General features: G+C 46.0%; 2 protein-coding genes across 6 annotated transcripts; one reads left to right on the forward strand and one right to left on the reverse strand.

The window, feature by feature from the left end:
* Positions 1 to 341: 341 nt before the first annotated feature.
* On the reverse strand, positions 342 to 10170 carry TPM4 (tropomyosin 4). Of its 5 annotated transcripts, none has more exons than XM_062596023.1 (9): positions 9844 to 10170; positions 7144 to 7269; positions 4331 to 4464; positions 3905 to 4022; positions 3482 to 3552; positions 2719 to 2794; positions 2010 to 2072; positions 1843 to 1912; positions 353 to 545 (listed from the first exon to the last, which is right to left on the reverse strand). In XM_062596023.1, exons 1-9 carry the CDS (start codon positions 9955 to 9957, stop codon positions 463 to 465), a joined length of 855 nt encoding a protein of 284 aa, XP_062452007.1. In that variant the 5' UTR covers positions 9958 to 10170; the 3' UTR covers positions 353 to 462. The 5 variants fall into 5 exon arrangements, with proteins under 5 accessions (XP_062452010.1, XP_062452007.1, XP_062452008.1 ...); XM_062596024.1 differs by lacking the exon at positions 353 to 545 and adding an exon at positions 1113 to 1335 and having other exon boundaries at positions 7144 to 7265; positions 9840 to 10168; XM_062596022.1 differs by lacking the exon at positions 353 to 545 and adding an exon at positions 1113 to 1335 and having other exon boundaries at positions 9844 to 10167.
* Positions 10171 to 19932: 9762 nt separating this feature from the next.
* On the forward strand, positions 19933 to 20196 carry TINCR (TINCR ubiquitin domain containing). The gene has a single exon (XM_062595960.1). The coding sequence runs from the start codon at positions 19933 to 19935 to the stop codon at positions 20194 to 20196; it is 264 nt and encodes an 87-aa protein (XP_062451944.1).
* Positions 20197 to 23840: the final 3644 nt, after the last annotated feature.

A 23840-nucleotide genomic window follows, 5' to 3' on the forward strand; every position in this document is an offset into this window, starting at 1 on the left:
GCGGCTACGCGGCGGTGCGAAGCGCCCGCTGACGTCATGCCCAGACGGTGCGCGGGAGTGACGTAGGAGCGCAGGAACGACAGAGCAGGGCGACAACGCGGCTCGGGGTGAAGCCGTTTAATATGAAAACCCGGGGTCGCGGGTAACGCGCCGCGGCCGCCGCGCGCGCTGGGTTACACAGAAGCAGCCCGGCAGCCGCGGGGGGCCGCGCTCGGCCGCCTCCCGCCGCTCCGCGGCCGCCGAGCACAGGAACACCGGCCGCCGCGGGCACCGGGCCGGCGGCGCGAGCCGGGAGCGGCTCCGCGAGGCTGCGGCCGGCTCCCGGCTGAGCGCTACCTGTGACTGTTCGGGTACTGTTCATAACTATTTTTTTTTCTCCAGGATACAGAAGAAGGGAGGAACGAAATGGTAAATGCAGATACACGTGGAGTTTTTGCTTGGCACTGGGTGTTCTTCTCACTTTCATATACAGTTTAGTTCATTTAGTGTCTGATCCAGTGTCTGATGTAACCCCAAATTCTCTTCTTTTGCCTGAGCAAGTTTTTCTAGGGAAAAAAAGAGAAAGAACAAGACTTAAAACACACATTTTACTGTCTTTTCTCTTTAAATAGAAAACTTGATTACTTACCTTTAAGAGAACGCTATAATTACATCCAAGATTTGGGCCAGACAACTATTTTTGAGATTGCTCTCATTTAAGGGTTGCTGAATGTGTCCTATATGTGATGTGACAGACGTATAGTTGGGTTTAACACCCAATTTATAGGACAGGTCCTTCAGAGTTTCCATTATTCTGAGAATTTTAAACTAGGCAAAATGCCACACGCCGTTCGGGCTGGCTCAGTTAGAGCTTTTCATCTTTGGGATACTAAAACTGAGGCCTTTGCCAGGCCACCAGCTTTTGTCCCGGCTGTCAGGGGTGCTGAGACTGACGAAGCTCTTCAGCGCTAAGCAGGGGCGCTGCTGGGCTTTGGCTCTCATGTCCTGCATCACAGTCACTGTGCTGACTAGGGGGGGCCTGGCCCTGGCCCGAGAAGCTAAATGTACTTTCAGTGTCTTTACTGATGTATTTCATGTGAATCACAAGGAAGAAAACCCAGAAAGCTTAGAGGTAGAGGTATCTTGTTTTTATTGAAAGCAGTTCTTACAGAGGAGGTTGAAGGATCATATTTAGAAGTTGCACAGAAGCGACAGGTATTACAAGCAAGAAAAGCTTAAGAAATGCAAGTCCAAGCCCCCCAGTAGGTACAAATTACAAAGAGGTCATATCATTGAGAGCATGGTCAAGCTCCTCACTGATAGCTTTGTACTTCAGCTTCTGAGCGTAGAGCTCGTCTTTTGGGCACAAAGGCAGAAGGCAAGTTTCAGCAAGAGATGCAGAAAAGCGGTCCAGAGGAAGAGGTGCATAGCAGAAGACATGAAGACAGTCAGAATGCAGCAATTTGGGAGGGAAATAAAAGAAGAAAATATATGTAGTCAAATATTGGTGTGAAAGAAAAAAAAAATATACATAGCTGCCAGGTCAGAAGCTTCATCTACATTTCCCCCTCACACTCCAATAATTTTTTTCTGTAATCAGATTAAATAAGATGATGATTCTTTTTAAAATAGAAAGGCCCCTTTAAACATTTGTGATGAACCTCTTTCAAGAGAATTCCCTGTGGGCAGCAAGTACCGAGCAGGACAGCTATGTGCAGAGGATCACTGGTTGTCTCACACTGGTCTACTATACACCTGATTCATATTTTTGTCCTTTCCCAATAAAATACAATACCTACTCTTAGAATGTTGCTTTCTGATTTGAAGACCTGTAAAATCAGGACCCTAAGTGTAATTTCATACCTTCCAGGTCATCAATGGATTTTTCCAGTTTTGCCACTGTTCTCTCCGCAAATTCAGCACGTGTTTCAGCCTAAAGTAGTAATAATATAAAAAAAGAATAAATTGATGCTGTTAAAAAAAAAAAAAAAAAAGCTGCCAAAGTACAGTTTGAGGATGGATGATCTTACTTCTTTAAGCTTGTCAGACAGAAGCTTGATTTCTTCTTCGTATTTATCTTCTTTTTCTGAGTACTGTGAAAACAATAAACACACACTTCAAGGGAAGTTGTAGCAGCAACAATGTTTATGAAAAACCTATTAATAACCACTTTTCCATTTATGATGGCTGCAAATACTGTTCCTATACTTTTCTCCTCTTCACCAAGACTTCTCAAACTCTGATTCATGTACCATCATCTTAAGACTGAGGCTGCTCAAAGTTCCTTTATGTATCTATTTTAGACCTTAACAGGCTTGCTTTTATTATGCAGCACAAAAAAATCTGAATGTGCAATAAAACATCAAGTCTTCTATACCACATTAGGGCTAGCTGGAGACAACTGTTTCATGAAATCAAGAGTTTTAACAAATTGCCTTATTAAGAAGGCAAGCAAACAACACAAGAAGAACAAGATAACAAAATCAAGAACAGTCAGCTGCCTAGTAATGTGGGAAATAGATTCAAATCCTGATTTGCAGGAAGCAGTATTGGAGATAATTACCAGATTACTGACCACTTTGGTTTTGGGCAGATCTGACACAACTTTATCAATAGTTGCTGTTGCACAAACAGTCAAAGTAAAATCTCTTTTTTTTTGTACTTTTGGATTATTTCTGTTAATTTTAATTACATCATTTCACTTCTCCCACCATCCTGAAGCTGACTGAGATAACCAACCTTTTCAGATTGGGCTTCCAGGGACTTCAGGTTGTTAGTGACATTCTTTAATTCCTCTTCAAGATCACTACATTTACTACAGGAAAAAAAAAAAAAGTACCAATTACCACTGTCCTCATCACTGTTACGATTTTATTTTCAAAAGGACTAAAAATACAAGCTATTAATTACTTAAGTCTAAAAGCAGCAATTTTGTTTATGGAACACAAAAAGCTTTTCCAAATATCCTACATGCCTGCCTTTTAGTAGTACGTTTCTCTAATGAAGTACAACTTTAACCTCAAAAGTGTCATTTATTCTTTCACAATTTAAGTGTTGCATGTTCTTCTGTGTTAAGAAATGTCTTAAAACAGTGAGAAATTTATAGGCTTGCATTGCACTGCAGCTGAGCTTCAGTACAAGAGCCATTCTGTTCTGCACAGCTGTAGGACACTGTAGGATACCTGATGCTGATGTTAGAAGAGCATGTTTAATAAATCTACAAGTAACTGAAGTTATTCTGAAGCATTAGCATTTTGCAAGTATTAGCAACTTCACCTTCAACATTTTTCAAGAAAAAGAACCAAATGGGCCATTATTTCTTCATCATGCTGGCAGCCTTGAAATGACACTATTAAATGGTTGGACATTGTACTGATCCTGTTAAAAATAAAGGACCCCCCCCCCAAATACCATGTATATTTCTCTTTCGAAAGTGATCCTCACCTAGTAAGGAGATCTTTATTGTACCCTAAACTACACCCGTATATGTGAAACTACTCACACTTCTGACACCTCTGCACGCTCTTCAGCTCTTTCCAGTTCACCCTCCAAAATAACCAGTTTACGGGCAACCTGTAAAGAGAAAACAACTGTATTAAGCCAGTTGATAACTTCTTAACTATCTCCCTCAAAGCATTATGCTTACGCTTCCCTTCTGACTGATGTAAGCTAGAATAAAATATACGGCGCTGCATAAACAAGACAGGGACTTTTTCCCCCAAAGGTTGACTCTGCAGTGTTCTTAGCATTAAATACTTAAGATACTGCTATAGTCATTATTAGAATTACACTTTTTGGAAATACTCCAAAGTCAAACTATAGCATAGTAGAACACATACAAAGAAGAACTAAACTGAACAGTAGCAAAGTTGTTCATAGTCCTCTCATATATTTTAGCCTTTCTGTATTGAGGCATCTCTCTTACCTCTTCATATTTGCGGTCAGCTTCTTCAGCAATATGCTTAGCCTCCTTCAGCTGCATCTCTTGAATCTCCATCTTTTCTTCATCTTTCATTGCTCTGTTCTCAATAACCTTCATTCCTCTGCAGAAGTCAAAGCAAGTATGTTTAGTGCAGAAACTTTTTATCACTTTATCTCAAAGGTCCTGAAGTGGACTTCATTACCAGTAATTAAAAAAGTAACCCCATTATGACCAACCCAAACTATCATGTTCTGCAAGGCTAACAATTACACATTTTAAACTAGTAAAAAAGACACTCTAGTTCTGAGCCACTGACCTGTAATACATATTTGCACATGTAAATACTGAAAAAATAGGAAAATTCATTTAATTTATATGCCTCTTTATTCTTAACACCCCTATCCCCACACCCCCAAAAAGGAAACATACCTCTCACTCTCATCGGCTGCTTTTTCAGCCTCCTCCAGTTTCTGCAAGGCTGTAGCCAGCCGTTCCTGGGCACGATCCAACTCCTCTTCCACGAGTTGGATACGTCTATTCAGAGCTGCCACTTCACCTTCAGCCTGTAAGAAATAATCACCCGGAACTGAGTTTATATAGAAGATACTTGCGTGCTGATAAACGTTCACATCTAATCAATTTCTTTAGAACTTCAAGTCTCCTTGCTGTATTCAGGGAAACTCTAGGAACCTTTTTCCTTTATGCTTTTTATTTGTTCAAACTGAGGCATTTCAAGAATTTCAAGGTACACACTAGGAACACTATGTGCTTCTCATGTCTTTTTTAATAGTACTTCTTATCATTCCTGCCATACAACAAGAAATTAAATATTGATTCAAAGAAGAGTAGTATTTTCAAATTACTTCACAAGGCTGGATCTATCTGTAGAATTCAAAAGTTAAAAACAGAATTGTTTCCATAATGGCTTGTTCCCAAAAAAATCCACAATTGCGTTTCATGCTCTTGGTTCTATTACAGCTTACAATAATATGCTATCATAGTACACTGTTGGAATTAAAGCCATCTCATTCTCCATTATGGGCTCCTTAGCTTGTAAGTGCTATGTAAGCTTTACAGTCAGCTGGGCAGAGGGTACGGTCAGCCTCAGCATGGGAGAGTCGGTCATCTATGTAACACAAATAGGGCAAAACTACTATGTTGTTAAAATAAATCCTTTTTTGTTTCCTGTGGTACTTCAGGAATTAGGCAGAAAATGTTTCTTAATGGGGTCTGTTTGCATATTATTGAATAAACTGAGCAGTAGTGGGAAAACTACTACTGTTTAAAACAGGCTAGATAAAAATAGAGGGGTTGCTGGGAGCAATACTTGCATATAGACAATATGAACAAATTAGTCTCCATAAATAGTCTTATTAAGATATGGCTCCTTTGATCATCAACTATGGGGGGGGGAACATACTTTAAACTGCCAGGTTTGCTCACCTATGTAGCATGTAGGTCTATCCAAATCTGAGCACACCTGCTGTACACAAGATTAACACTTTTTAAAGATGCACTCTTTTGGGCTATGGATCCTGAAAGGGCAACAGTTTTACGCTTTGTGTTAAACACTTAGCAAAACAGCTGTTTTGCAGCTTCTGAAATTCAATTACTTACTGCTCCTCCTAAGCTGGAGGAAGTGGTTTCCATTCATAGCTGTACCATCTCGGCAAGGATATCAGCGACTGATGCAAATGGAAGCTGGCCCAAGATTCCTTTAGTCATAAATCATGCAGTATCTCTTTTGCTTTCTATCCGAAGGCTATGCATTAACTTACTAAATTTACACACAAGGTATCGATCGTGTAGAAAACAGGCATCTGTTGTGTGGCAGTCTGCAACTTCTTCCACTAGACGGGACATTTTAAGTCCCAATTAAACGAGATTCCAAAGCTATGGAGATGGGGCCACTGGGAAGCTGGAGTTAGCCTGGCTCCACCTCTCCCAGAAGCAGCCCGCAGTCCTTATACGGTAAAACTAACTCGCTGACATGTGATAAAATAGCAGGAAGATGCCGGGAAGGCTGATCACACACAAATCTAAGTGAAACCAGCTGTCCAGCCCCGGGAGAGCCACACACTAGTGGAGAGTTCTCATTTCTCTGTGAAAACGGGGAGGAAAAGTTACTTTCCAGCAGTTCGGACATTTCCCAGCTGCGCTGGAGCCAGCGGTGCGGCGCCGAGAGGCGGGAACTCTCCGCTCGTTGTCATGCGGCGCTTTTTCCTAATTAAACAGCAATTTCCGACTCGGCTCGGAGCGGCTCCGCGGTGCCGAGAAGCGCTCCCCGCGCCCATCCCAAAGGCGGCGCCGGCGCGCAGCGCGGCAAGCAGCGAGCGCTTCGGCGCCGCGCCCGGCCCGCGGCGGGGAGGCGCCGGCGCCTCCCGCGGGGAGCCGTGGAGCGCAGCAGCGAGAAGGACAGCGCAGGGATGAAGGCAGCCGGCGGCCGAGCCGTCCTCCCGCGGCAGGAGAGAGCCAGGCGCGCCCCAGCGAGAGAGAGCCAGAGACAGGAAGGAAGGAGCAGGGCAGAGCGAGAGAGAGGCGAGCGGGCAGCCCGGGCGGTCTCACTTTCTCCCGCAGGTCCCGTTCCAGGTCCAGCTCCCGCTGGAGGACCTGGGCGCGATCCTCCGCCTCATCGGCCTGTTGCTGCAGGCACTGGATCTTCCTCTTCACCGCTTCCAGGGAGCTCGGCGCGGCCATGGGCGCGGCGCTGGCGGCGGGGCGCGGACGGGCTGCACGTGGCGGCGCGCGGCCCCGCGGCTTTCAATGGGCCGCTGACGTCGCGCGCCTGGAGGTGGGCGGGTGACGTCAGCACGGAGGAGCCGGCGCGCGGCGGCGCCGCCGGCCCGGGACCCCCGCGCTCCCCCCCCCCCCCCCCCCCCCCCGCCCCGCGAGCAGCCCGCAGGCACCGCGCGTCCCCCGCTCCTGCGCTCCCTTCCTTTTCCTTCCCCCCCCTCTTTTTTTTTTTTTTTTGGTGTGTTACCGAAGCCAGCAGGATCCTGCCAAACCGCATCAGCCCGGCTGAATGCCCGGGCAGCTCTGTGCGGCGCGCGCTTGCTGCTAACGAACCGCTCCGAGTTCGTCTGGGCAGCAGGGGCCGACCTACCTGAAACACGGTCCAGTTCTTCCTATCCCCTGATGACAGTACTGCAGTATAATAATTCTCAGTGATTTTTATCCCCAGTGTACTACATACATGCTGCAAAACGTACAAAACCTAGTTACAGACAACTGCAGGTACGTACATCAGTTGCCTTCTTTTCAGCCTGTTCCAGTTTTTCCTGGGCATCTTTCAGAGCCTCCGAGTACTTATCCAGTTCATCTTCAGTTCCTTTCAACTTTTTCTGCAGGGCTACCAGCTCATCCTCTACCTTTCAAGAGAAAAAGACAACGTGACATATTTTCACATATTTTTGGTTACTCTGGTTGCAGCTTAGCATGGCTAAAACTTTTCTTTACTATTAATCTAACTTAACATACAAAGCAGATAAAAGGTCTGATAGGAGATCAGATCAAAGTTCCAATAGGACAGGTAGTCTGAGAATGGCTAGTAGCATGTGCCAGGGAAAGATCATTAGAAACACATCAACATTAGAGTAACACTCCCTGTCACTGCACACACAGTATCTGGTTTAATACATCACTTCTTATAATCCTTTTTTTCATCTCATTTCTGTTCGGACTCTACAACGTCCTGCAGCAGCTCATTCTACAACATAAACAAAAATGTTTTAAAATTATGTCCTTTTGCTTATTGTAAGCCTATCACCTGGCAAGTAACTAGGAAAGCATTCAATTCCTGTATTGTTAGGAAAAAAGAAAAAAAAAAAAAAGGTTCGTTCCCTAATCATCTTTTCTACCTTATTCCAGACCCTTCAAATCAAACGCAATACCCTGAAAGCAGACGGCCTGCTACAGACATTGCTGAGAGCAGGAGGTTGGACTAGATGACCTCCAAAGGTCCCTTCCAACCTGAATTATTCTGTTTCTAATTGTGGTCCAACAAGGTATGCTCCATCTGACTGTGAGGGTCAGACTCCACCATACCATATAAATCCATATTGTCTGCTAGAATGCTGCTATTTATATCCTGGTGGGAAACTGTTTAATGACAAACTGTCTCATGCTCCCTGAAGAATTTGCATTATCAGGAGGCTTGCTGCTGATAACTGGTGTGCCTGCAAGCCCATCTGCTCCATTTGCAATACAAAACAGTTCAGTTTGCATGGAAACTGATTTAAGCATTTAGCTTTACCTTTATGTAAGTTTAGGCTATCAAAACAGTTCACTTAAAATAGGTTGTTTTTTAGTGCATTTAATTTTTTCATTCTAGCTTCTAGGATGGCTTTAACAACATTTTTGGTAGCATGCTATTCTTGAATACTGTTGTGTTGCTATTCTTCTCAGAGTAACCAGATAGTGTGACAGAAGTGAATATGCTTACTTGGATGCTTTAATAGGGGGATAGTAAGGAGGATGATGGAGGTAAGCTTCCTTTGTATGTGACATTAAAATCACTACCGAAGTACTACATTAAAAAAACTGTATTAACCTACATTAAAAAAAAAAATAAAGCTGAGAACTGGAGACAATTCAGAAAAAAACAATAAAACCGAAGACTTACTTTCTCTTTTTGGCTTTTTATTCTGAACTACCCTAATATCGGTAATACTTGAATAAAAAGTAGTCTTGAAAATTCCCATGAGTGTTATCATTTGCTCTATCAATCCCTAGGGAATCACATTTGATAACTACATGCAATGGAAGGTTAAGCATTTAATCACCATTAACTACTCTGGATAATAATCCGCTGTGGCTGTTACGCCACTGAGCACAGAAAGATTAACTAGGCAATCAATGTGGCCCAACAGAATAGCATCTGATCAAGATCTCAGAGGCTATGTAAGAGATGGGTATTACACATGGTGATGTGTGAAGATAATAAAAGCTCAGTGTAATGAAATAGGAGAGACAAGCAGTTTTCCCTATCTTCGGGTAGAAGGGGAAGACAGCAGCACCTGACTTGTTTAGAAACTTTTCGTCCTGTTGTTTTACCTACACGGATGTTCAGTTTAAAGTTCAGTTTAAAGTTTAGATCCACTCAAGGATCTCAAATTGAACTTGAACAGAAAAAATATTTGGAGGAATGACCACTAATAATGCATTACAGCAGTCTGGAAGATGTAATGGAAGCAACCACATTTAGAGGAGAAAGGTATGGAATATAAAAGAAAAAGATGTGAGAATTATGTACGAAGTGCTGTAACAAACTTGAATGTAAAAGTCAGCATTTCATGATCATTCACAAAGAATATGGCTCAAATATGAAATAGATACCTCAAATAAAAATACAGAAAAGTGAAAGAACATGTAAATTTTATCAGCATAATTCGGTTAAAATAAGAACTTTCCAATCCAGCTATTTTTGATTATTCTAAACCGAAAGTATTGTAACATATCTATTCTCAAGTCACAGCTGGCAGCTCTAACACAGGCACTCCACACAGCAGCACTGGGCCCTGACGAACATTATTAAATCATTTCAAGAAGAGGCTCAATAAAGTTTTAGATGCAGCTGAAACTTCAGGAGTTATTAACATTTCTATAGGTTTAATAGCCTTGATTTTGAATCGATAAGGTCTTTTCCATGGAAATACAAACACAAGGCCATTAATATAATTATTTAACATCCAGGAAAACTTAGACAAAGTATTCTGAACAATCTGTGGATAGTGCTAATTTTTCAGGGCCTAAGATGGCTGAGAAAGTAAGTTAATACTTAGTCTTGGTTGTATAGGTGTAACATCATAAAAAGGCAAAAGATTCAAAGGAAGATTAACAGAAAACCTGAGTTCAAGTTATTTTGCTTTCTAAATCAGAAAGTTAGACTTAGTATTTTGTTACCCTTGTTTCCCCATCATATATACACCTTTTTTTCTACTTGCCTGTTTGCATTTGTCCTCAGCTGCCTTCTTATCCGCTTCAGCCTGTTCTGCTCTATCAATTGCATTTTCCTTGTCTAACTTCAGCATCTGCATCTTTTTCTTGATTGCTTCCATTTTTGCTAAAGGACAGGTAGTATCTGTCACACAACTGAAAGAATTCTGAAGACTGAAGTTTTAGATTTTTCAAGACTTGGGCAGAGAAAGTTGCGCCCAGCCAAGTCACAGGGAAAATGAGCTCAAGTGGTTGCACAGAGCTTTAAACTGCAGTCCCTGGACAAAGCCCAGATTTGCTGGCCTCCTCTCTGATCTTTCATATACAGCCTTTCTAAGGAATGAGCTGGTACAGACTCACTAGAGGAATCTTCACCACTCCATCATCTCCTTATTTGGGTCCTGTTTTCTTAAAGAGAAAACTGTTTCCATTTTTAAGTTTCTGATAGAAGTGTTGACATATGAACACACGCTTGAAAGCAAGCTTATTAGCACCCCTCAGCGTTTGCAGAGCAATTAAGCAGTGGAATAGATGTATGGAAAATGGCCTGGCTTCTTATAAAACAGCCTATCAGCAATGAAAGAAAGGGAAGGATTCTTTCAGAATATTCCAAAATAAATCCAAACACAAAGTAAACCTATCTGCAAGAGGCAGCTCAATTTATTTTATAAAAACATTCAGCATATAGTATGAGAGAGGAAAATTATTGCTGTGAAAATATGCACTTAAAGACTTGTGTTTTGTTAAGGAAGTAACTATAAACTGTGTAATACAAAAAAGAGACCAGATCTGGATCCCAAGTTTAGGTTCAAAGACCTTTTTGGTGAACTTAAGTGCCTGTCTTTGAAAATTCACTCACTAAATACTTAGAGAATTGAACAGCACTTCTGAAGACGTGGCTTGTGCTGCATGAAGCAGCCTCCTTTCGTGCTGGACAAGCCAAAGGCCCTGGGAAGAGCAGTGGTCCCACTGAGGAGGCCTTCAAACTGCCCCGAAGAGCTCCTGCTGCCAACCCTACCAAAGAAATACTGATTCCGCACCTGCCCTCTCCCACCCCACTTCACGGGAAATCTGTGTGTGAAATATGCTCCAGTTTAACCTCACCGCATCTGTCACCCGCTCGGTCCTGGCTGCATCGAGGGCTGCCCCTCCGCAGGACACCACTGAGACCTGTTCTGCCGTTCAGGCCTGCCAAAACCTACGACATCTACCCACATGGATGACAACATGAAAACAAAACAGAAAACGAAAAAACAGTGTCAGAGTCCACCCTAAAGAGATTTTTGCCTCCCTCCCCGGCCGCTCCCTCGCAAGGGGCGCTCGGGCCCTCCCCACCCCAAAATGGCTGCCAGCGCGCGCCCCGGGGGCGGTGTTCTGGCAGCGCCAAGATGGCGGCGCCCGCCCGGACTACAGCTCCCAGAGGGCCGCGCGCGGGCGGCGGCGCGGGGTGGTGGTGGGGACGGACACGTCCCGCCGTGGGGCGGGCGCGGGGGGCCGGGTGCGGCCGGTCCTGGGTCTCCTGGGGCGAGTAAATAACCCCAGGTCCTGCTGTCCTTTTGTTTTTGTTCTCCCCGCCCCTTTTTTCCCATCTTTTTCCTCCCCCCGAGTGCTGCGATTTGGACAGCGAAAGATAAAGCAGCAGCGATAAAAAGCTGCGGGTTGTGCTGGAACCGGTCTGAGGCGATCGGACGAGGCACTAAATTAAAGAGCGCGGCGGAGCCTGCAGAAACGATGCCCAGAACTAATAAATCATATTGATCACCACCGGCGCACGTTCCCTTGGCGTCGTGCTCCCCTGAGGGTTGTGGGGGGCCCTGTGCGGGGCTCGGCTCTGGCCATGATGGTGGTGGGTCACGCGAGTGCCTGCGGGAGCCCTGGCTGCCAGGGAAACTCCGGGAGTCTGTTCGGGGTCAGCTCCGATAATCGCAGGCCTGCGCTGAGGTGTCTGAGGAGACGCGTGGCGCCCTGGTAGCTGCCGCCGCAGCGCAGCTGCCTCTCGGAGCCGGTGCGGGGGAGCGATGGAGATCTTCCCCAGCTTTCTCCGCAGCGAGGGAGACCTTCAATAACCTTCTCCTGTTGTCTCCGACCTGCTATTCCGGCTCAGCCGTGCTTCGTGGCTCCTTCGGGACTTCCTTCCCCAGGGCAGCTCCTTCTGGGGCCACGCTGGTCCTCACAGCTCCTTCTGGGACCACGCTGGTCCTCACATCTCGGGGTGGAAACGAGCTGAGGCACCGCCTTGGCGTGTCCTGCTAACACTGCCAAGCGCAAGTCACGCCATTCAGCTGTATTTTTTTGGAGCAAGGGCCATCCTCTCTCGGCAGTACACGCTCCAGACAACGGCCCTTCTCCATAGCCACACCAGTAATAAAGAGCGGGGACCTACTTGCTGAAGGAATCTGACAGTCAGCTCCCTGCTTTACAGCTGCACGGTGTCCCCTAGGTCCATTCATGCTCCTAACGACTTCGTAAGTCTTCAGCGTCATAATTAAAGGCTTTGGTGTTGCAGTTCGCTGCGGCCACGCGCCTGACTTTCTTCCCGATTGGCCTTGGGTTTTGCCCGGCTGCTGCTGCTTCGTTCCTTTTGCTTCCACAGCAGGGACCACTAACCCTGCCCAAGGTTTTCCGAAGCGGCAGGTTTGGGCTGTGCAGCTTCCGAGCCACGGCGAGTGGGGCTAGCAGTGGAGGGGGGGCAGGAGCGGGGCCACGTGTTGGCCCTGTCTGACATGGCACGGGCGAGAACTTGTGCGATGGAGGCAGCCACAAGACTCTGCAAGCCTCTCCCGGAGGCTGCAGCTGCACGTAGCCGTGGGCGCGGGTTTCCAGCTGCTTCTCAGGCTGCTCTTGCAGCCTCTTCTTAATTTCTTATTACTGAGATGAGCAGAGGCGGCTTTCCAGCCAGCGAACCAGCCCCTCTCTGCCTCAGGCTTAGGCAGACTCAGAATTGGGGCTGGAGCTCTGAACAAGACTCTTTTTCCTTTGTACTTCTGCAGCAAGAAGATCCTTTTCTAATCAACTCGGTAGCATGACTCAGAGCCACTTTTAGAAAGGAACATCAAGGAACATGTCATCCTGTGTAGCCCTTAAACCAGGTACATTCCCTTCTTCCCCTCCCTGCTTCATGAACGGAAGAGAAAAGCCTGAAAAATTCACTCTGGCCCCTCGGTAACAATAATCCTGCTACTCCCATAGCCGCTGGCTTTCGCTGGCTTGGGAAACAGCGAGCAGCCAAGCCTCTGAGAGAAGAAAGGAGCCTTCAAAGCACTTTCTTTTTGGTGGGGGAGGGTGCTCCATAGGTTGTATGAGTTTATTGCTTTGCTTTCCGAGGGATTGCTTGGGCCTAGCAAGGCTTGGCAAGCTTGTGTGCATAAAGAACGGGTATCGGAAGGAAACGAAGCTGGATTGTTTGCAAGTATGCTCATTTCTTTGGCACCACAAGGCACGGGAAGCGCATTGCCATAGGTGTTTTAAAGACCAGGGGGCCTTTTCGGCGCTGCTCACAAGTCCAGTGACTCTCAAATTTTTCCCTTCTTTGAATCCCCACTAGAAGTTTTGGTCTGGGATTAGCTGGGACCAGCACCACATCCCATTTCACTATCTGGGAAGAGCAAACACTTTACAGCCCCATTTTCTCACCCAGCTCCTGCTCTGTCCCAAACTCCTGGTCATAACAGATCACTTTCCTCTAATTCACACCGAATGAGCTCCAAGTCCTCCTCATCTGCAAAGCTGCATGAGTCAAGATGAGGAATGCATCAAATAAAGAAGCTGCTGACAATCCTTTACCAATTTCCTTTGCTTTTTTAATACAATGCTCTCCAAATAGCTAACTCTCTCTTGCAAAGTTTCTGTTTTAGAAACTAGACGATATGGTGCATCGTGAGCAGCACAATAACAAAGGTGGCACTAGAATGAACATCACACATCTCTCTTCATAGTGTCCTCTTTTAAATGTTCAGTTTAAAAATGACAAAATCCCCCACCCCCTCCAAACCCCTCACATCTCATTGAATTTGTCAGTTCTCCCTGCAGGGCTGTCTCCCCACGTGACTGGTATACCATTGCAGTAATGATCTGTAATGCCCTCTTTCTCATACTTTTCTCATTAAGTATCCCCTAGTCACCACTGATGGAAATAGGGTACTGGGCTAGGTGTGACCAAAGGACAGATCTTCTGCGAGGATGCCAGGAGAGGAGGAATCTGCAGCCTCTACCCCAAGCCTCTGGCTATCCTTCCTTTCTCTGCACTGCCTGTATTGCCTTCACTGGGAAAACCCAGTCAGTCACAGAGAAGGATTTGCCTTTAGTGCAAAACACAGTCATCCGTATGGGCTGTCCGCTCTTGTTACTTTGCTATTATAGCCCTTTTCTGGACCATACTGAAAGCTTTAAGCTCTTCCTTGCCATTAGATGGCAATGCAGATCCACAGATCCTTTTCCTTCTTGAGCCTCTAGAAAAACCATCTTGCTGCTGGTGGAATGGCTAGTAAAGCCTCAAATCTTCTATTTCCGCCTACCTCACCTTTTAAGACTGAGGCATTCTGAATTTGTTTTGCCTGCAAATAAATGGAGCTGGTTGCCTGGGATGCCAGCTCCTCTGCAGTCCCCTATGGCATGAGTTCTCTCTCTCTCTCCATCTGGGTCCTCCTGTTTGCACAGAGGTTTATTTTTTTTTCACTCTTTCAGCGATTAATTCATTTGTCTCTTGTTTTGCTGTTTCCACAAGACATTTTGCTATCTTGCTTGTTTCTCAGCTTATTGCCAAAACTGGCAGGCAAATGAGTCATGGGCTGCCTCAGGCCAAACCCCGGAGGATATAGACTCCTTCCTAGGGTCATGAATCTCCCATCTGGGGAGTTATAAAGAACTGCAGCGACAAATAACTACCACTGCAGAATGCTTTCCCCCATATCCATTTTTTCAGCTTTTCCATTGTCTGCACTTGACTGGTTCATTTAACATGTACGTTACTTTTTTTTTTCCCCTTCCCATTTCCCTTTCCACCAGAAAATGTCACCAACTTATATCTGTCTTTTGCTCAGCAAACTTGCAGGTTCCTTTGTGTGCTGAAACCAGGTGAATTTGTGCCTTCAAGGCAGAATATCAATAGCTTTCCTTGGAGCCTGTTTTAAGTTCAATCCCATGTCAAGCAGTATCTACCAGTTCCCGGTAAAGCTATATTGATGCTGGGCAGCTAACCAGAAAGGTTGTGGGGCCTTCTGGAATCTGATTCTGATATTGCACCAAGATCTATCTGGCTTGGTAACTGGCAGAGCTGGTGGCAGAAATCCTCCATGGCATCAGAGAGAATGAAACCAGGATCACTCTCTGCTCCCCCCTCCTTTTATTTGGTGACATCTTTTCTTTAAAACCTGTTTTGGTGCTGTGGCAGTAGGTGGAGAGCTCCTTACCACTGCCTGGAGCAGGGCAGGGGACAGGGACGTTTTGCCCTGTACCAGGCAGGGGTAGAAACTGTGGCTGCAATGCGGTGGAGCAGTGAGGCCATTTAACCTGGAAGTGCAGGACTGTGCAGCTTGGCAGTCAGATGCCAGGGCCTGTGCAGAGATTGTCACTGTCCCTTGTCACTCACACTTCCCGTATCTGCCACCTCCCAGCATTCTGGGATTTTAAATGGCCTAAACAATGAGGAATTTCCCCTTATCCCCAGGAGGAGAAGTGCTCCTCTTTCATAGAAAGGCTCTCTTTATTCCTGCTGCTCGAGAAGTTAATAGTATTTCTAAGCACTGTTGCTAATGTGAGCAGTGTGCTGTAGATAAGTTATATCAGGAGAAAGCGTTATCGCTTGGGCTTACATGCTTTGTGCTTATCCATTGGACTCTTAAAAGCTGTTGCATTTAATTGCCCATTTTTCAAAGCATTTATTAATCATTTATTAGCCCTTTGTTCATTTGCTGTAGATGTAACTCAACATATAAAGTGAGCCCAGTCATTTTATAGCCAAGCACATCTCAGTGGGAGGAAAGCACTGAGTGATAGAAAAGACCATCCTTATCCTACTTATGTGTAAAGCACTTGGTGGTACAGCTCTAGCTGGGGCCTCTGGGTACTTCACCTTAAGCTGCCCCATCACCTGAGAGAGCTGTGGCACTAGAAGAATTAGGTGGCAGGCTACATTTTGGACTGGAGATTTCTAACCTTAAATTATCACTGTCAATCTTCATGATCTCTCCTGTGCAGCCATTCACTCCCTGTGACTGAACCTTTCCTGGCCCGGTGCTCCCTGGTACTGGGTCTGGATCTCAGAGCTCTGCTCTGTGCCCTGCGCGCCTGGCACCGTCGCGGGGAAGGGACTGGGTGTGCCAGTGGGATCGTGCACTTTGGGCAGTCCAGCGCAAAGCTGCACTGCAGCCCCTCTCTGGGTCCCAGTGAGGTAGAGCTGCAAGTAACAGCTTGGTCAGCTAGGCAAGGGCAATCATCCTGCACGTGTCATCCCTTGCTATCTGTCTGCTCCCAGCCATGAATTCATTCCCAGACAAACATCAGAGGAAAACTGTTAGCGTTTGGCATTATTGGCTGTAAGTCTTGGGATCAGAAAACTTCAGGAACCAAACAAGTATCTTTCTTGCCTGAAAGGTCAGCACTGACAGACTGCTTTCCCCAAAGACTTGTAGGTTGTTCCTGGGGAACTAGGACCAGCTTTTCCCTAACTGTTGTAATTTCCCTTTGATCTCTATCAAGAAATGAAAAAAAAACTTTATTTCCTGATAGAGCAATATCCCAATTCACTTCTACCTCTTCTGCAATGAATAGCATATCAAGCAGCAAATCAGAGCCATTGCAACTAAAAGGCTAAAAAATACGTGTTTCTATTCTGGCATTGTAAGAAGGCATTATGAAGCCTGGGATCATCTCTCCTAATTTGAGGCATCTTATGAAACACCTGATTTATGCAAATGTTTCTCTTTTGCTCTAGTCAATGGGATAAGGGAAGTTATGAAAGCAGAGGGGGAGAAGACAACCTTTTATACATGCTGTTGCTTTGTTTCTTAAAAAAATAAAGTTTCATAGCCCACCTGGATTTTAAATTGCTTTTCAGGCTTTCCTAATGAACATGTCTCTGAATGTTTGCATGTATTTTGTTTGCCCTCAATGTAGGGGAAAAGCTTAAATGAGTAAGCTTTTATTTGACTTGTAAATAATGCTGGAGTGCTGCATTCTCACAGTGTCTCAGAACTCCGTGTCTGGTCCTCCGTATCAGTCAGATATGACATGCCAGAAACATCACCCAGGTAAGCTTCAACGCAGCACAGAGGGGGATTAAAATAACTTTGAGGAAGACCATCTCAAACTTTATTCTGTACTTCTGTTTAGCCCACAAATCATCTGGAGCTTGTGAAATAATTGCTTTGGACAGATAATAAAACATCCTCCAGCAAAACTAAGGTATTTAATATACTGCCCAAGTCAATTTCTCTTATTTTTGCTGTCCTCTTGCTTTTAATAATGGTTTAATGAAAAATTCAAAATTAATTGGAACTGGCATTAGACATTCATGTGTTCTAGTGAGGGTTTCAGTACTTCAATATTTCATTAGCTGACTTCACTGCAATGCTTCTCCTTCTCATGGCTTTCATAGGCTAGAATATCATCTCCTTTCATAAGATGAAGGGTCCCAACATGGGCAGGTAGGGGATGGAGGTACTTGAGAAAGTCTGCAGCCACGTCACAGGCAAAGAAATAAAAATTATAAAAATCATAGCTGTGTGTTTTCTTTCTGCTGCCATCCTTCTCCCTTTCTATTTTGTGATATGCATCTGAGCCTCGTCTGGAAAGAGCAGCCCTAAAAATAAACAGGAGCTGTCTGAAAGGTGTCTGAGGGAGGTATTTGGCAGCTGTCAGGCTGTCACGTATGCTAGAAGGATGGAACCAATGGACTCCCTGACACCAGACGGGTTCGGCTGAAATGAGAATGCCTTATGCTTCCCTTGGCACGCACTGGGCAAATTCTGCTGGCCGAAGCCATCACACCTCAGTGTGTCTGGGGCCTGATCCAGTTCTGGCTGCCGTCAATGAGAGTCTGTCCTTGGATGGCAGTGGGAATTGGACGAGACTTCTGTTTTACCCCTGAGTTTCTGGCTTTATACCAAGGGTGGCTTTTGGCTCCTCAAGTGAATGTCACCCCAATGGAGAGGGATGCACCTAGGCCTCATATACTGGGTCACTAAGGCCCTTGGTTCCTTCCTGTGGCAGTTTAGATCAAGAACATGTACACTCCTATAGGTCTCTGAAAGTGAGACTCCTCACTGAGATGCCTAAGTCTGAGGACAAGAGTCTAACCTTTGATATTTTTTGTTATAACAGCCTTGAACCTCTCTGTGCCTCAGTATCTCCTTCTAATAGGGGTATCCTGATGTCAAGAAGATGACTGATGTATCTGTGGATTGAGGCTTGTATTTGTAAATGCTTCCATAGAAGAGACCACTATTGAGCTAAAAGCTGTTACTGTTTCTCACAAGGTGCTTAATGGGCATGTGTTATACCATGCAGCAGCCACGAGATGAGCAAATGCAAACACAAAGGCACGATATGATTCATCTCAAGCTTTTGCAGCAACTCCGCGGCAGCGTGAGGACCCAAGAATCCCGGTGCCCACGAAAATGATCCTACCTTTACCGTGGCCAAATCTAGAAAGAAAAACTTTCTAGTGGAAACCTTACTTCTGCTCAAGTGCACAGGGAAATCTCCATTGCATGTAGTATAGTTGGAGATATTTGCTGCTGTTCTTGGCAGAGACATAATGTGTTGGGGAGGGAAAAGAGAATGGAGGCGTGAAGAGAGGGTGGAAACCTCCTTGTTTCTCAATGGGAGAGCAGACACATCTCTTGTTCTCAACAGGAGCTGAATGCTGCCACATCTGAAAATCTGGCAATTTGTTTTGTTATCTAATAGGCAGGAGCAGCCCCTGTTTAGTGAAGAGCAGGCTTTGAAGGCAACTATCTTGCACTACTTTGGTCTGAAAACACTGGTCTGTGTTGAGAAGAATGGACAAAGGAATTAATTCCTGTAATATAGGCCGCAGGAAATTACCTACAAGATAAGAGGTTGGCTTGATCTTTCTGAGAACAAGAAAAAAAATGACTTCCTTATCTTGATGATGTTTGCTCTGAAGTATCATCTTCTGTGCCTGCCGGAGTCAGCCCTGCAGGATCTTTCAATTACAGCTGACTCCCATGGCTGGCATTGCTTCCTTCCTTCCGCAGGTGTCGTCGTATTTACCCAGCTATTGCTCGTTCCCCGTGGTATTCTGAGGCCTTGGTTGCTGCCTGTTTGCGTGGTGCACCTGCAGTCCCGTGAGGCTGTGTCTGCTCACGTGTGAGAGCAGGATATGACCAGCCCATCAATTAGGAAGAGATCTGCAAGGAAAAGGACGTCAAGATGGTGAACCAGCAAGGAGCAGGTGTGACTCAGTCTTAGATACCGGATAGTATGAGGAGCAATGAGTGGGACCTACTGCTTCTAGAGGGTCCCAGCCTGTCTCCCTACAATACATGCTTATAACTCCTAGGGAGAAACTGCGCTGCACTAATGAGGGGAATTCATGCCAGATTCTGCAACTCTTTCAGGGTGCTCTTTCCCTTCCCCACGAAGAAGCCTTCCCCGTGGAGACTATTCTTTTCTTCTTCATTAAAATGCCCACATTAAATAACCATGAGGTTCTCCAATGTCTGCTACATTGTACACCAAAACTGGCAACTTTTTAGAGCAAGAGACCTGAGGTTACCAAACCCATTCGTTTCTCAGATGCATTTACGTTCCTAGTGCCTACAGAGATCCATCCTTAAAGTCCTCTGAGAGCCGCTGGAATGAAGAGCACCTTGTAAAGACACCGTAATTATTATGGGATGTAGGGGTGTGTGGAAATGAGTCACGGAGACATTTCCCAGCCAGCAGGCTCTTGGAGCCAGGTGAGCTCTTCCCTGGAATGTGAAGCATGCAGTACAGCAACTGGGAGGAACAGGTTTGGCAGGACATTTTAAGTTGTTCAGAGCAGACAGCCTCTTCAGAGCCACATCCCTGCTTCACCGACCTCCCAGCTGGATGTTTCTCTCTGCCACACTGGCCCTGCTGCACTGGAGAAGATGGACACGCTACGAAGGAGCCTGTCTCGCTGGAAGAGGTACCACATCAAGGTGCACCTGGCCGATGAGGACCTGATGATGCCTCTGACTGTCAAGCCAAGGGACACAGTGATGGACCTACGGGCTCACTTAGTGCGGGAGGGCATCACTTCCTGGAAGAAGACATTTTATTACAATTCCAGGCAGCTTGAAGAGCACGAGACTCTCAAAGAGGCCAATATCCAGAATGGCTCTGTCCTGCTTCTTGTCAGCAATAAAAGGTAAGTGAGGAGCTCGTCTGCAGCAGGGTGCAAGCGAAGGCGAATGCTCTGCACGTCTTCAGACCTTCAGACACCTTCTTGTTGCAGTTTGTAGAAGGCAAATCAAGAGCTCAAATCCTGCAATTTCCAGCAGGCAGATTGAGGTTTAAGTCTCTTTGGCTCCAGATATGCAGCAGGGTGAAAATGAGGGGAAAGAGGAGGAGGAAATCTAGCTGATGTAGCCTGTCCTGTTTCTGATCAGATCTCACTTTCCTGACAATGTGGCCAAATCCAGAGGAAGAGACAAGAGGGGCTTGCCCTGTGGGCACAGAAGTACGAAGGGCAGGGGAAGCTGTGTGGCTCAAGGAGCTCTAGGAGCCTCTCCCTTGTCCTCTACCTCTCTTGCCATGCCCTGCTCTCTCCCTTTTCTTCAGTAATGTTCTGGAAGGGTTTTGGAGGGGTAAAGTCCTGCTTTGGCAGACAAGACCATGTGAGCTGCTAGCTAGCAGCAAAGCTAAATGAGTGCTGGACAGAGACAGTAAGAAGTTGCAACCTCCACAACGTGGCCGGATCTCGGCAGGAAGAAGAGTAAGACTAGAAGCTGCCCGGACTGGCCATGTAAAGGAGACTCAGGGCATCTTTTCAATTAAGATAGCTCTGATGTCGTAGTGGAAATTAAAGCTGAAGTAATGAATTCTGACCCCCAGGATGGTTTAGCTTCCGTGGGGTGAATTTTTGCCCAGTTGCACTGGCTTTACGAAAGCCTAGCTTGTTGCTGCTGGCATGCTTAATTCTGGGAAGCATTTGGGGGATATTGTGCAGAGAAGGTGCACAACAGAGCATGGGTGCACCGTGTCTAATTCAGTTTTTTGAGTCTCGAGCCCTCTGAGGTATGTGTGTGTGCTGATCGGTTTGCTCTGCAGAACCTGCCCTAAAGGCTTCAGTTCCTGATCAGATGCCACATACTGGAATGGGCCTATTTTCCAGTCCAGAGGCAGCCTGAAATCTCACACAAAGAAGATTTAATAAAGCATTTCCTTTCAGAGCTCTGCCAGACACGAGCGATTTCACATCGCTCAGCTAACTGCAAACCCCAAGTCACTCACAGCCCCTTTCTTCAACCTCTCATCTCAGCTCTCTGATTAACTTGGCTCACTAGCTCAGCTCCTCCTTTTCACCTTGTTTTTTAAAGGCAGGAACATTTCCATTTGTTGTTGTTTGCAATGTTTATTTTCCTAAATTGTACAGCCTGGATTTTCAAGAGTGGAAGAATTCAGAGCAACTCAGATGACGGAGTGCACATATTGACACTCTTTTGATAGATACCTAATTTGTATAATGTGCTATGCACCTTTGCACATGCTGCAAAAGCAGGGTATAACTGCAGCAATGCAAAAATCCCCAGAAGCTCCTGTCCCTGGTGTGTTGAGTTCAGGGCATCTGCTTGAAGTCGCTAGCCATTTTTGAAAATTTAGAGCCTGTCGCTCAAAGTTCTGGCTCAAGTTCTGTGAGCATGTGAAAAAGGAAGCAGGATTTATAATGTTCTGCTTGAATTTCGTCAAAAATTCTCCAGCTCCTAAACAAGCATCTTTGTCCATTATCTTATCTTTTTCCCAGGGCTGGTAGGTGTCGGGGATGGACAGCCTCTCCCTGAAGTTTCTGTTCTCCTTGAGTTTTGGACACGAAGGATTATTAAGGCTGTGAAAACTTCAGCCACTCCCAAACTATTTTCAATGTGGCATGAGCAGTAAATGCCCTGGCGCTGGGGATACATTCCTCTAAGGCTTGCTGAAGTGACTGAGCTATCAGCATGGGATGCCCCCCTAGAAGTTAGTGAGACATGTTGGTGTGCGTGGCTTGGCTTGTCATCCTGCTCAGTACGTAGTCCTGGGCTAAGCACGGCTTCTGTGGCTCAGCACCCTGCCAGATCCTTGGCATACAGAGGGTTAGTTTTATGGTGTCCACCTTGAGGGTTCCCTGTGTCACTTGAACTGGGAGTTAGGAAATACAGGGCGAGCGAAGGCAGGTGTTGCATTGCAGTTGAGATTACAGCACCATTTTGAGGTTTAAGGCTACTGAGCCACCTCTTCAGGAATTATAAATCTGTGTTGCTCCCATAGTGTCCATGGAGATATACTGGGCTGTATCAGCTGGGTGTGAGGGCAACAGTGGGCAGCCTCGGAGGATACCAGGAGAGCAGGCTATGCAGCGCTGCATCTGGCCAGGAGCCACAGAAGCACAAAGGAATAGACAACATGGTGCTGGGTTTGGCCAGCAGCCCCAAGGATTTAAGAGTTGGATTTAATACTTTACAGACTCAATGAAGTATGGACCCTCCCTATCAAAGGTCAACATCTGCTTTTTAAGTTCTCCCTGAAAATCTTGGTGTCCCCTACTTGCCACTTTGTACTGAGATGCCAGCCAAGAACAGCTGTATTAATTCCAAAAGTAGAGTTGCTCTGATTGCCAAGGTCTGCAGCTCAGTGTCATGCCTATAAATATTAATGGTCACTCTGTATGCTGTGTGTTCCTACAAGGGGCTCATGGGACAGTTTACTCTGAACCAGAAAAAACATGAAAATGACCCTATTTTTCATCCCCCCCACCCTTAATGCCTTTGTAGATAATTGGCATTTAGCAAAGGCCAAGTCAGCATTTCCACTTCTTGCTCCTGTTTTCTGGGGTTTATAACTTCACCATAAAAATTCACTTAAAGCTGCAGCGTGGCAGGAAAGGGATCAGCATGCCAGCTAATGTTGAAAATTTATTTGGACCTTAGTGTTCGAAAGTTCAAGCAAGCCATTTTGGAGTTCAGTCAACATGACCCCTCACCCTGGGAAAACACAGAGCGGGCCAGAGCTGGGAAAATCGCATCCACTGAGGATGCAATTCCCCCTTGTGCAAAGGTTTGTTAATCACGTTACTACTGCACTGATTGAGATTGCAATCCTATTGCAGTAGAAGCTGAGCAAAGAACATGCTGAACGACATTTTCTGCCCTAGAGAGCTACATATTACAATAGCATGATTTGCAAGTGGGGAAAACAAGGAAAACAAGACTTGAAATGCAAACAGGCAGAGGGAGCCCCCTCACCCCACCCCAGCTCGGTGGTCTTGGGCCAACCTGTGCTGTTTGAGCCATCAGTGTCCGACGCAAGGAGACCACCAGGGAGTCTAGACAGCAGCCACCCAGGGTAGGTGCAGCAGCATCCAGAAGGGCATGCAGCAGGCTGTCCCAAATGCCCCAGGCATGCTCAGTCCTGGCACTGCGGACCACGCCGCGGCGGAACCTGTCGAGCTGGCTCAGGAGGCGGTGCAGGGCCCCAGAGCCAGGGAGCTGCTCAGCTGGTCTGGTGGCGATGTGGGAGTTCCTGAAACTGGCACAACTCTTCTCCCATTCCCTCTGCCATGGGGAGCTTCCCAGGTGCTCTGCGCTGGCTGCAGACTGTGGAGCAATGTCCAAAGAGGTCGTCCATGGTGCAGGCCACAGCCGAACCGGACAGCGGCTGCCTGGCATTAGCTGCCCCTTGGTGATAAATTTGCTTGCTGCGTTTGATGTTGGATGTCGGGTGATGAGATATCGTCCTGAACTGGTGAATCCGCTGCTTAACCCACGGGAGCTTTCTTCTTGATCTCACAAGCTGTTTCAAATGGAGGACAGAAATGGGT

Source organism: Rhea pennata, chromosome 27, assembly GCF_028389875.1.
Source record: "Rhea pennata isolate bPtePen1 chromosome 27, bPtePen1.pri, whole genome shotgun sequence".
NCBI lineage: Eukaryota > Metazoa > Chordata > Aves > Rheiformes > Rheidae > Rhea > Rhea pennata.